The sequence below is a fragment of the Neolamprologus multifasciatus genome, chromosome 18 (assembly GCF_963576455.1).
Source record: "Neolamprologus multifasciatus chromosome 18, fNeoMul1.2, whole genome shotgun sequence".
NCBI classification, from domain to species: domain Eukaryota; kingdom Metazoa; phylum Chordata; class Actinopteri; order Cichliformes; family Cichlidae; genus Neolamprologus; species Neolamprologus multifasciatus.
In genome coordinates this window covers 415,219-426,228 of record NC_140456.1, presented here as the reverse complement: position 1 = coordinate 426,228, position 11,010 = coordinate 415,219, and the positions used below count along the sequence as shown (strand labels likewise).

Genomic DNA, 11,010 nt, shown 5'->3' with positions numbered 1-11,010 from the left:
TGGTTCAGGGCCCGAATAGCCTGGGGGAAGAAGCTCCTCCTCATTCTCTCTGTTTTGGCCTTAAGGGAGCGGAAGCGCTTCCCAGACCTCAACAGTGAGAAGAGTCCATTGTTGGGATGGGAAAGGTCCATCATAATCTTCCTAGCTTTGGACTTGCACCGCTTGGTGTAGATGGACAGCAGGTCAGGGAGCTCTGATTGAATGATGCGTTCGGCCGAGCGCACCACTCTTTGCAGATCTCGTCTGTCCTGCTTGGTGCTGTTCCCAAACCAGGTGCAGATGTTTGCCGTCAGGACGCTCTCGTTGGTGCAGCAGTAGAAGTTCTTGAGCACCTTCAGTGGCAGATGGAAGTCTCTAAGTCTTCTGAGGAAGAAGAGACGCTGACAGGCTTTCTTAACCTGGGTGTTGATGTGGCAGGACCATGACAGGTCCTGAGTGATGTGGACACCCAGGTATCGGAAACTGTCCACTCTCTCCACTGGCGTGCCACTGATGATGAGGGGTTTGTAATTCCTCGCCTGCTTTGTGGTGAAGTCCACGATCAGCTCCTTAGTCTTGCTGATGTTTAGGAGGAGGTTATTCTCCTGGCACCAGGTCTCCAGGTTCCTAATCTCCTCCAGGTAGGCCGTCTCGATGTTGTCGGAGATCAGGCCTACAACAACAGTGTCATCAGCAAACTTGACAATGGAGGTGGTGTCTGATGTGGCTACACAGTCATAAGTGTACAGTGAGTACAGCAGGGGGCTTAAAACGCAGCCCCGAGGCACTCCAGTGCTGAGTGAGATGGAGGGGGAGACTTGTTTTCCCACCCTCACTGATTGGGGTCTGTCTGTGAGGAAGTTGAGGATCCACTGACACAGTGATGAGCTGAGTCCTAGATCCGTCAACTTGGTGCTTAGAGGGAATTATTGTGTTGAATGCTGAACGTCCACAAACAGCATCCTAACATAATTCCCTCTGCCAGTGTCCAGGTGACTCAGGGATGTGTGGAGCAGGTGAGATATGGCATCGTCTGTGGAACGATTAGTCCGGTAAGCAAACTGAAGTGAGTCGATGGTGGCAGGAAGTGAAGAAGTGATGTGATCTCTCATCAGTCTTTCAAAACACTTCATCACAATTGAGGTCAGTGCTACTGGACGGTAGTCATTGTGGCAAGCGGGCTGTTGTTTCTTTGGAACAGGAACTATAATGGACTGTTTGAAGCACGTGGGAACCACAGCTTGGGCCAGGGAGAGGTTGAAGATCTCCGTGAACACCGGTGTTAGCTGGTCAGCGCAGGCTCTCAGGACCCGGCCAGGGTTTGCATCTGGTCCTGCTGCCTTCCTGGTGTTCACCCTCCTGAAGGTGTTCCTCACGGCATGCTCTGTGATGATGAATGCATTTTCTTCACTGGTGCACTCTGAGCGCGCGCAGCCGTTTGTTGTTTTCATTGCTGCGGCGTCGAAGCGAGCGTAAAACGTGTTCAGCTCATCAGCCAGTGAAGCATCGGCATTCATCATTGAAGAAGCTGGTCGTTTATAGTCCGTTATAGTCCGCAGTCCTTTCCACAGGCTCCTAGAGTCGCACTGTCGTAGCTGTGACTCTAGTTTTTCCCCGTAGGTCCGCTTTGCCTTTCTGACCGCGGTGCGCACGTTGTAGGACGCAGCCTTGTATAGGTCCATATTACCGGAGACGAGCCCTTCATTGTAGGCAGCGGTGCATGACCTCAGAGCGTCGCGGATGTTTTTATCCACCCACGGCTTCTGGTTGGGAAACATTCGGATGATAGTTCTTTCTGCTGTGTCGTCCGCTAGTTTCCCGATAAATCCCACCACCGCTTCCGTAAACCTGTTGATGTCGTCAGAGCTGCGCCGAAACATGTCCCAGTCTGCGTCATCCAGTGCGTCCTGCAGCGCGGCCACTGATTGGTCCGTCCAGCGAGCGACCTCCCTCCTGATTGGTGGTTGCTGCTTTAGCCTTTGTTTGTAAGCAGGCATGAGGAAGATGGCGGCATGGTCCGATTTCCCAAATGCCGGCAGGGGTTGAGCCTTGTAACAGTTCTTGAACGGGGTGTAGCAGTGGTCTAATGTCCTAGTGCCCCGGGTGGGGCAGTTGATGTGCTGGTGAAGGTTGTGAAATGTCCGTTTGAGATTCACTCTGTTAAAATCTCCCATAACAATGAGTGCGGCATCTTGGTGAAGTGTTTGTTGATGTGTGAGAGCCTCATGCAGCTCACATAAGGCAGTGTCCGAGTCCGCGTGTGGCGGAATGTAAACAGTGCAGGCAATGACCGCAGTGGTAGATAGAAAGGGCGACATTTAACGATCAAAAGTTCCAGATTGGGCGAGCAAGAGCGTGTGAGTGGGTAGATGTTTGTGCTGTCGCACCATCTGTTGTTCACCATCAAACACACTCCACCACCTCTTTTCTTCCCCGACTCCATTGTCGGGTCCATACGGTAAACCGAAAAGAACCCCGTCGGCTGCACGGCGTGGTCTGGAATCGCTGGGTTCAGCCAAGTCTCGGTGAAGCAGAGGAGGTTGCAGTCCCGAATGTCTCTCTGGAACTTGATTCTGGCTCTGAGGTCATCAAGCTTGTTCTCGATGGATTGAACATTGGCTAGCAGGATACTGGGCATGGGTGCGCGGTGTGCGCGAGCCCGTAGCCTGTTCCTGACGCCGGCTCGTTTACCTCGAGGCCGTCGCTTAGGGTCGCGTCCTTTGTTCTCTCTCAGGATCTCATTCAGGATTCAGGACACAGAGTGACAGGTGTGGTTTAAATCTGATCAAAGTTCACAGAGGAACCAGGTCACTTTGACCTTTACAGAGGAGTCTGTCTGAAAACGCTGTCAGGGTGGTGCTTGTCGTGTGAAGCGTCTGATGAGGTTTCATCTGAAGATGAAACGAAACGCAGCTTTTAAGCTTCTTAAACACAAACGTGACAAACTCCTGGATGTCATCACAGAGGGCTCATGTGGACAAACATCACAGCTGGAACAGCTGGAACATGACTGATGCAGCCAATCAGGAACAAGAAGGGGTGAAGCCCCACCCACTCCTGAGCAGGAAACCCTGAGGGTTTTTTTATTTTTTAAATGAACTTTATTTGTCGACAACAACATGAACATTAGTTATCCATGCATCTAAAATGTACAGTGAGCATCACAGCAGGAGAAAAAGCAAAAGAAAGGTCGATGTGGAAACGGAGACAAACGTGTGAACAAAGAAAATCATGATGTGCAGCTCAGAGACGATCCTCCTAACATCATCATAAATCTCATTTATGACTTTAAAGTTAATCTCTTTTACTTTAAGGGGGAGTGAGATATACTTTCTTCTTATCACCTCAGCCTCCTTGGGTTCAAATTCTTTTAGAATATAAATTCTTTGGGTTCGGACAGATTTAATTTATCACAATATTTCTGATCGCCTTGTTTGTAAAGCTGCTGTCAGCAAACTGACCTCTGCAGAGCCTCTCAGAGTCTCCTCAGTGATCTCAGAGGGACGGCTTTGGTTAGTGTTTGTCACTCTTCGCATCATCTCACATCAAACTCCTCACAGAACGTCTCATGTTTTAATGAAACCATATTTTCATCCATAAAATGAGCTACAGCACAAATCCCTTTGGCTCTCCACTCATCCGTGTACACAGAGTTTCTACACAGACGGACATGCCTGCTGCTCCGGGAAACACCGAGTGATGAATGTTATATTCTGGTCTCATTCACGACAGACTCCAGAATATCTATTTCCTACCCAACGGGGTAGTAAGTTTTATTAACAAGTCATGCGACTCAGATTGGTCCTCTGCCATGTACAACAGCAACATACAGCCTAACAATCCTTACTTGTGTGACACTCTAAAACGTCCGTGCAGCAACACAATCCATTGTGGAACAAACCGTCTTGCAAACAATAATTCACATTATTACAATGAACGAAGAAATACAAGCCTGTTGCTGTTACACTCCTCACCAGCAGGTGGCGGCTTCCCGTCCACCAGGAGAGCTTCGCTGTGACACGAAGCGGAAGTGAAGAGGAAACAGTGCCAGTGTTGTTGTGCGAGCCGAGTGTGTGCGAGCCGAGTGTGTGCGAGCCGAGTGTGTGCGAGCCGAGTGTGTGCGAGCCGAGTGTGTGCGAGCCGTGTCAGCAACAATGGCTTCAGTTCAGTATCTGAGAGAGTTTATCAACGAGCGACTAACTGCTGCTGCTGAACAAATATTCTTGGAGTTTGAAAAAACGATCGTCCAGTACGAGGAAGAGATCGACCGTCAGCGCAGACTGCTGGATATCACCTGGAAACCCGAAATCAAGCTGCACAGGACAGGTGAGTGTCCCTCTGAGGGAGGATCCTGATCACAGCCAGGGCCGTGCAGAGATGTCTGAGGGGCGGGTGCTCGAGGGCACATAGACTGAAGAACAACAACACACATTCATCAAGACTCTAACATGATCACACTGTGTCACTGTCACCAGGTGTGTTTTACCTGGTTGGTTGGAGGGCAGGCTGTTGATCTGAGGCCGAGCTGTCAGACACTCTCCAGTATACTGTAGCCACAGGTTTGCATCGTGGTGCTGATCCAGAATCCTTCCCTGATTTATTCCCAGTGCTGTAATAATAAAATCTATGACGAGTCAGTTTGTCGGGCAGAAAGATGATTCAATGTCTAAACTGTAAACGATAATGTTGCTGCTGTAAAATGTTGTCGTATCTGAAATGTAAATATAATATAATCAGTTTTTCATGTGTTTTCTTTAAAACACAGTGTGGATCTAATATGTGGATATGCATATTAGTTTCCCCTGCAGCGCCACATCAGCCAGGCGGCAAAACGTGCACGCGCTCTGCGAGCTTGTAACCAGTGTGCTCTGCCTCCGAGGGCGAGCATTGGTTAACAGTTGTCATGTGACTGATGCAAGTCAGCTCGAAGGCAGAGAAGAATGCCTCCACGTCTGTGTTTGTTATCATGAGGGCTTTCCTCCGCAGGTCTTTGGACTTCAGGCTGTTTGTGTGTTTCAGTGAACGGTGCATTAAAGGTCTTTCTCTTCGTGGGAAAAAAGAACCTGGTTTGAGACGTTAGTTCTGCCTTTTGCGCTCTCCATCGTACCTGCAGCAGCTCGTCACACGCACAGTCTGAGATGGCGTGCAGGTAGATGGGCGATGACATCAGAGTGGCGTGAGCAGGTGGTGGAGGTGCTCGTGGGTGGCTCAGGGAGGACATGTTGGCGACCTTTGACTCTCACTTTAATAATAAACGTGTTACAGAAAAAAGCGCTCGGCGTGTATTTATACTCACTTTCATATAAAACATGTGAAGATGTGCTGAACCCTCACACACACGAGCGACGCAGTCGTGCTGTAAAGTCTTTCTTCTGTCCTCCAGACGTCCCACAGCAGCAGGTCTGTGAGGAGGAGGTTCTCCCTGAGCAGCAGCTCTGGAACCAGGAGAGGAGCTCCAGTGTGGACCAGGAGGAACCAGAAGCTCCACAGATTAAAGAGGAACAGGAGGAACTGTGCAGCAGTCAGGAGGGAGAGCAGCTGGGACTGAAGGAGGAGACGGATACCTTCATGGTGACTGCTGCTGAGGAAGGAGAGCACAGTGAACCAGGAGGAGACGAGGAGCAGCTCCTCTCTCACAGCTCTGCTGAAGCCGAGAGCCAGGATCAACGAGGAAACAAGGATGGAGCGTCAGGTGAGAAGTTGTGTTCTTATGAAGTGTGAGACGAGTTTGACTGAATGTGGTCGTTTCACTGTCCAGAGGCGTCCAAACCGCTGAGGACTAGAAATGTCTTCAGGGGAAAAAGCAGTGATGTGTTTTCAGGGGTCAAAGACGAGCTTTTAAAGTGAGCCGCTCCTTCACCAGTGACTGAGGTCAGTCTAACGACGGCTGCTTTCTTTTTGTGTCTCTGCATGTTCTCATAAATGCTGCTGAATCACTTTGACACTGAAAACTCTTCACAAACTCGAGTCCTCCTGGTAGATTTAGCTGGTTTTCCAGCTCCTTCAGAAGGACAGTGTCAGAATCTTTGTTCTCTAATCGTTTTCCCTCTCAGCCATAAAAGGCTGGTGGGCTGTTGTCGTGACCCTGCCAAGCCCCGCTCATGTTTTGACCCATGTGCCATCTTACCCACTATGATGCCCGACAGGAGCTTCCACGTGGTGCTGAGGCAGGTTGTTGGTCGGTAGTTGGAGGGGACCGGTCCCTTCTGGGGGTCCGGCCTTCGGTTAGCCATTCTGGGTGTCAGCCTTTTCTCCTGTTTTGTGGTGAGACAGTGAGCTCGGCCATTGCACTTTGTTTTCTTACAGACTGTCTCTTAGTTTTGCTTCTTAGCCAGAAGGGGGCGATGTGTTTGTTGTTTTGGCTTCAAAGACCCTGACGCTTGGAGCTTCCCTGTTTTATTTTGGTCCTAATTGGTTCATTTGCATTAATTGTAAAATAAATTGTGTTTTACTGACGTTAACTATGCGGTGGTTAATCTTTTTTTTTTTTCACTTTGTGTTACACCCCATCTCGGATAACACTTTACTGTTATGTGGGCTGTAACAACTACACCTCCCCAGTGACAGCTGGGTCAGGCTCCACCACCCCCACCCCCAATACCTGGGACTGGCTCACCATTTATGAAAATGGAGACAATTGTGAGTATACTTACTCTTTTCTTGTATCACTTTTGTCATTTCAGAACTCCCACATCACCAGAATGTGAAGGAGGTTCTCCAAGAGCAGAAGTTCTGTAATGCAGAGAGGAACCCCAGTCTGGGCCAGGAGGAACCACAAGGACAACTTTTGCTTGAGGACGGGACCAATACCTTTATGCTAACAGCTACTTGTGAGGAAAGTGACCACAGCGACTCAGAAACAGATAGCGAGCAGCTCCTCTCAGACGACTCTCCTGAAACTGAAAGCAGAGATCAAGAAACGAGCAAGCAAGAAGGGTCGGGGTTAACTGAAGATGCAGGGTCAAAGCCAAAGAAGGGACGTCAGGGAAAGGAAACTTACCAGCTCAGCTTGCCGATTTCAGTGAGCCAGTGTAATGAGACTTTCAGTATGTCCCGGGGAAAGAAGCATCACATGATCCAAAACAATGTGAAACTCTACGTGTGCAAAATATGTCGTAAAATTTTCGTGAGAAGGTATCACTTGTCTATGCACATGAGAATCCACACAGGTGAAAAACCATATTGTTGTGAAACATGTGGGAAACGTTTCAGTATAAAACGCAGTTTGGCTCGTCACATCACCGCTCACACAGGAGAGAAACCATATTGTTGTGAAACATGTGGGAAAAGTTTCAGTGCTAAAAATAGTTTGTCTTACCACATCACCACTCACTCAGGCGAGAAACCATATTCATGTGAAATATGCAGGAAATGTTTCGGTCAAAGCAGCGCTCTGTATCTCCACAAGAAAACCCACACAGGCGAGAAGCCGTATCATTGTGACATCTGTGGGAAAAGTTTTCGTCAAGCTGGTCACTTGTCTCGCCACAAGAAAACTCACACTGGTGAGAAACCATACTCTTGTGAAACATGTGGGAAAAGTTTCAGTCAAAGCAGTGTTCTGTGTGCGCACAAGAAAATCCACACCGGGGAGAAACCTTATCATTGTGAAATATGTGGGAAAAACTTTAGTCAAAAAAGTCACTTGTCTCGGCACACAAAAACTCACACAGCTGAGAAGTTGTAGTCCGTTTGAAAGACTGCGTTCTTCTGTCGGTCAGTAAAAATAATGTTTCAGTAACAGGTGGAGTAGAGAGAGTTCAGAAGTGCCTTTACTTTGTCACATTATATGTGGTTTGTCAAATAACATCAATTCAATTCAATTCGATTTATATAGCGCCAAATCACAACAACAGTCGCCTCAAGGTGCTTTATATTGTAAGGTAGACCCTACAATAATGTACTTCCTATCTTGTCTTTCGTTCACTCTCAGTAAGTTCTACGTAATCTCTGTTTATCTTGATCTGATGCCTACTTTGTCTTTTGTCTTAATTTTGAAATAGTCCTTTCGTACTTGTTTAATCTCACCAAACACTCTCTTATGTGTTTGTGATATATTTGTGCTAGGTCCTTAAATATATTTTATCTTGAAATGAAGCTTCCACTGTGTGTTTTGTTAGTATTTGTAACTGTAGGAAATTTGTATTCTTTTTTTTTAACCTTTCCTAAAGTTGTTTCAGGATTTGGAGGTGATACTAACAAATTAGAAAAAAATGTGGTTAACATGATGTGAAAGCTGTATAAATAAAGTTTTCTTCTATAATTTCTGGTTATTCAACATTTAATTTTACAGACTGCAGGTTCTTGCCTGCCTTTCTCTCCACGAGTCTCCTGGATAAAGGCCTAACAGAGCTGGAGAGAAAGCGAGTGGACTTCTTTAAGTTTTACATTTCATCCACGAAGCTTCTTCAGTTCTAAAACCAATTGGTGGAGAGTCCCAGGTATTTAAAGCCCAGTGAGAGGGTCGCTGACCCACTATTGAAAGTGTGAGAAAGGGTGTGGGCCATTATCAGCTGAGAAACCATTGAGAGAGCTTGCCTCACCCTATCATGTGACCTGCTGAGAACACTTGATGTGAGCGGGGGAAGGATCTGAGACTGCATTGTAGGTGGCATCCTCAAGAGTGACCTTTGACCTTTAGATGCAGATGAACAACTGAGTCTTGTCCTGTTGAGGTGGTTCTTCCTCCATGTTGGCTACAATATGTGACACTGATGAGCCCATGGCACAGCCACGTTTTTGTAGAAACCCTCGCTGTATTTAAAATATGTGGTAGTGAGGCAGAGGTCTAACAGTGTGCAGGTCTGAGTGGGACTCCTTTGTGGATCTTTGCCTTCTTCTTTGTGGACTCCCAAAGTGGACCCAAAGGAGTACACCGAGGACGGCTGTGTAAGTCCCGGCGTGTGTGGCATCCACAGGAACCTCTGAATCTCAGCTACAAGCTCGTATAAACTGTTTCTACGAACACCAAAGAGCGAAAACAACAAACAGTTAACGGTCACATAATTTCATGAAATGTCCATAAACAAGCAGAACAGAGCCTCGATAGCACGAGCTAACCGAGCGAACAGTACATTTTCTGAAAGCAGAGATTTCACAAATTCCTAAACTGCGAGTTTTGTCACGCTCCAACGAGAATTTACCGAACCAGCCGCAGAAGCTGACTGCTCGATAATAACATAAAGTCAGACTTTTCCCGTTGCTTTCACAGCATAAACATCCATTTGAGACTACAGCTTGTTTCCTGACTAACTCAATCTCCCACAATGCCTCAGAGCTGTTTCCTGTTAAAAAAAAAAATCACAGTTTTCTGCCCAGTTACGGACATTTGATTGTCTGTACCCATGTGGATGCCTTGGGTACAGACGGTGGTATGTAGGGGGGTCAGTGAAGTTGTTGTAGGTAACTGATGACTTTGTTTTTGTGGGGTCTCGTTTTGTGGTTTCATGGGTGTTTTTGTCACTGAGGAGTAATTTTGGTGTGATAAACAGTTGAGTTTAGAACAGCAGTTTACCTCCTCCTATGGTCTTCTTTGCTTACATTGTGAGGTTAGACAGAATTTCTTGAACTCGAGAGAGTAGCCGAAACGTTCATCCTCAGTAGGTAGAGTGGTGACCCCATGACCAGAAACCTGGGCGCCCAATGGCTGCCCACTGCTTCACTGAGTGAATGGGTTAAATGTAGAGAGGAATTTCACCATGGAGACCAATAAAGTATACGTTATCCTGAGTTATGTTAATGTATTAATCCCTGTTGTGGCCCATTATGGGCAGCTTTTGTACAGACATGACCAAATTGATTCCTCTGGCTAGCACCTGTCTGACAAGTTCTTCACCCACTCATTCTGGCTGGTTGTGGTGTCTTCATGTTCTCGTGGTGTGGGCATTGATTCAAAATGGAAAGTTTTTTGTTTGCAGTTTTTGGAGCTTCTGAAGTTGTTTTTCTTTGCCTTTCATGTGTTGTACCAACTGAGCTGTGTCCACAAACTTGGGAAACAAACAGTAGGAACACAGTGAGTTCCTGAGGGGTCTTTTTAATCTTATTTTGGAGTGCATCTATAGTGGAATGGATCTATCCTTTCACAGCTGGTTTAATGCTCTCCATAAGATCTGCTCAGCCCTGTAACTCCTGATCATGGACCATCAAAACTCTTGGAAAGCAGTCTGTTTCTGTCAAACAGACTCAGCAGACTGCAGTCACAGTGGCTCCTGTGGTTGAGAAACAGAGCAGATGGATTTAAAAAGGCGTGAAGAAGGTAGTGGTAAAAAATGAACCAAACGTGTTTCACATGATGATGTCTTATGTGTTGGTACAGGGCATTGAAGATGATAACAGTGGGTGGATTATATTCTTAAACTTAGTTACAGCGCTTTCAGAAAGACATCTACTTTGATAAAGTCCACTCTCCACTGCTGTGTAATCAATTATTGTAAATGTAAATGTCATCAGGAAATGATCAGACAGGAGAGGGTTTTCAGGAAACACTGTTAAATGTTCAGTTTCTATGCCATATGTTAAACTCTGGTAATTGGTGATTCTGTTCTGTCTTCCAGGGGCCAGAGCAGGCGACATTGAGGGAAATTTAAAACTGCTGGCTAAGGGTAAACGTAAATTCAGTAAAATCATAATTCACGTCGACAGTAATGACACCCGGTTACGCCAGTCGGAGGTCACTAAAATCAATATTGAATCGGTGTGCAACTTTGCCAAAACAATGTGGGACTCTGTAGTTTTCTCTGGTCCCCTCCCCAGTCAGAACAGGAGTGACATGTTTAGCCGCATGTTCTCCTTAAATTGCTGGCTGTCTGAGTGGTGTCCCAGAAATGATGTGGGCTTCATAGATAATTGGCAAACCTTCTGGAGGAAACCTGGTCTTGTTAGGAGAGATGGCATCCATCCCACTTTGGATGGAGCAGCTCTCATTTCTAGAAATATGGACAAATTTATTAAACCCCCCAAAATATGACTATCCAGAGTTGGGACCAGGAAGCAGAGTTGCAGTCTTGCACGCCTCTCTGCAGCTTCTCTCCT

At 46.8% G+C, this 11,010-nt stretch overlaps 2 protein-coding genes across 3 annotated transcripts in view; one reads left to right on the top strand and one right to left on the bottom strand.

The window, feature by feature from the left end:
* Positions 1-11,010, bottom strand: part of LOC146496867 (uncharacterized) — a 93,903-nt gene that overhangs the window by 80,657 nt on the left and 2,236 nt on the right. The window lies entirely within an intron of this gene.
* On the top strand, positions 4,021-10,258 carry LOC146496868 (uncharacterized). Of its 2 annotated transcripts, XM_085140815.1 has the most exons (3): positions 4,021-4,305; positions 5,363-5,671; positions 6,663-10,258. In XM_085140815.1, exons 1-3 carry the CDS (start codon positions 4,134-4,136, stop codon positions 7,664-7,666), a joined length of 1,485 nt encoding a protein of 494 aa, XP_084996941.1. In that variant the 5' UTR covers positions 4,021-4,133; the 3' UTR covers positions 7,667-10,258. The 2 variants fall into 2 exon arrangements, with proteins under 2 accessions (XP_084996941.1, XP_084996940.1); XM_085140814.1 differs by lacking the exon at positions 4,021-4,305 and having other exon boundaries at positions 4,346-5,671.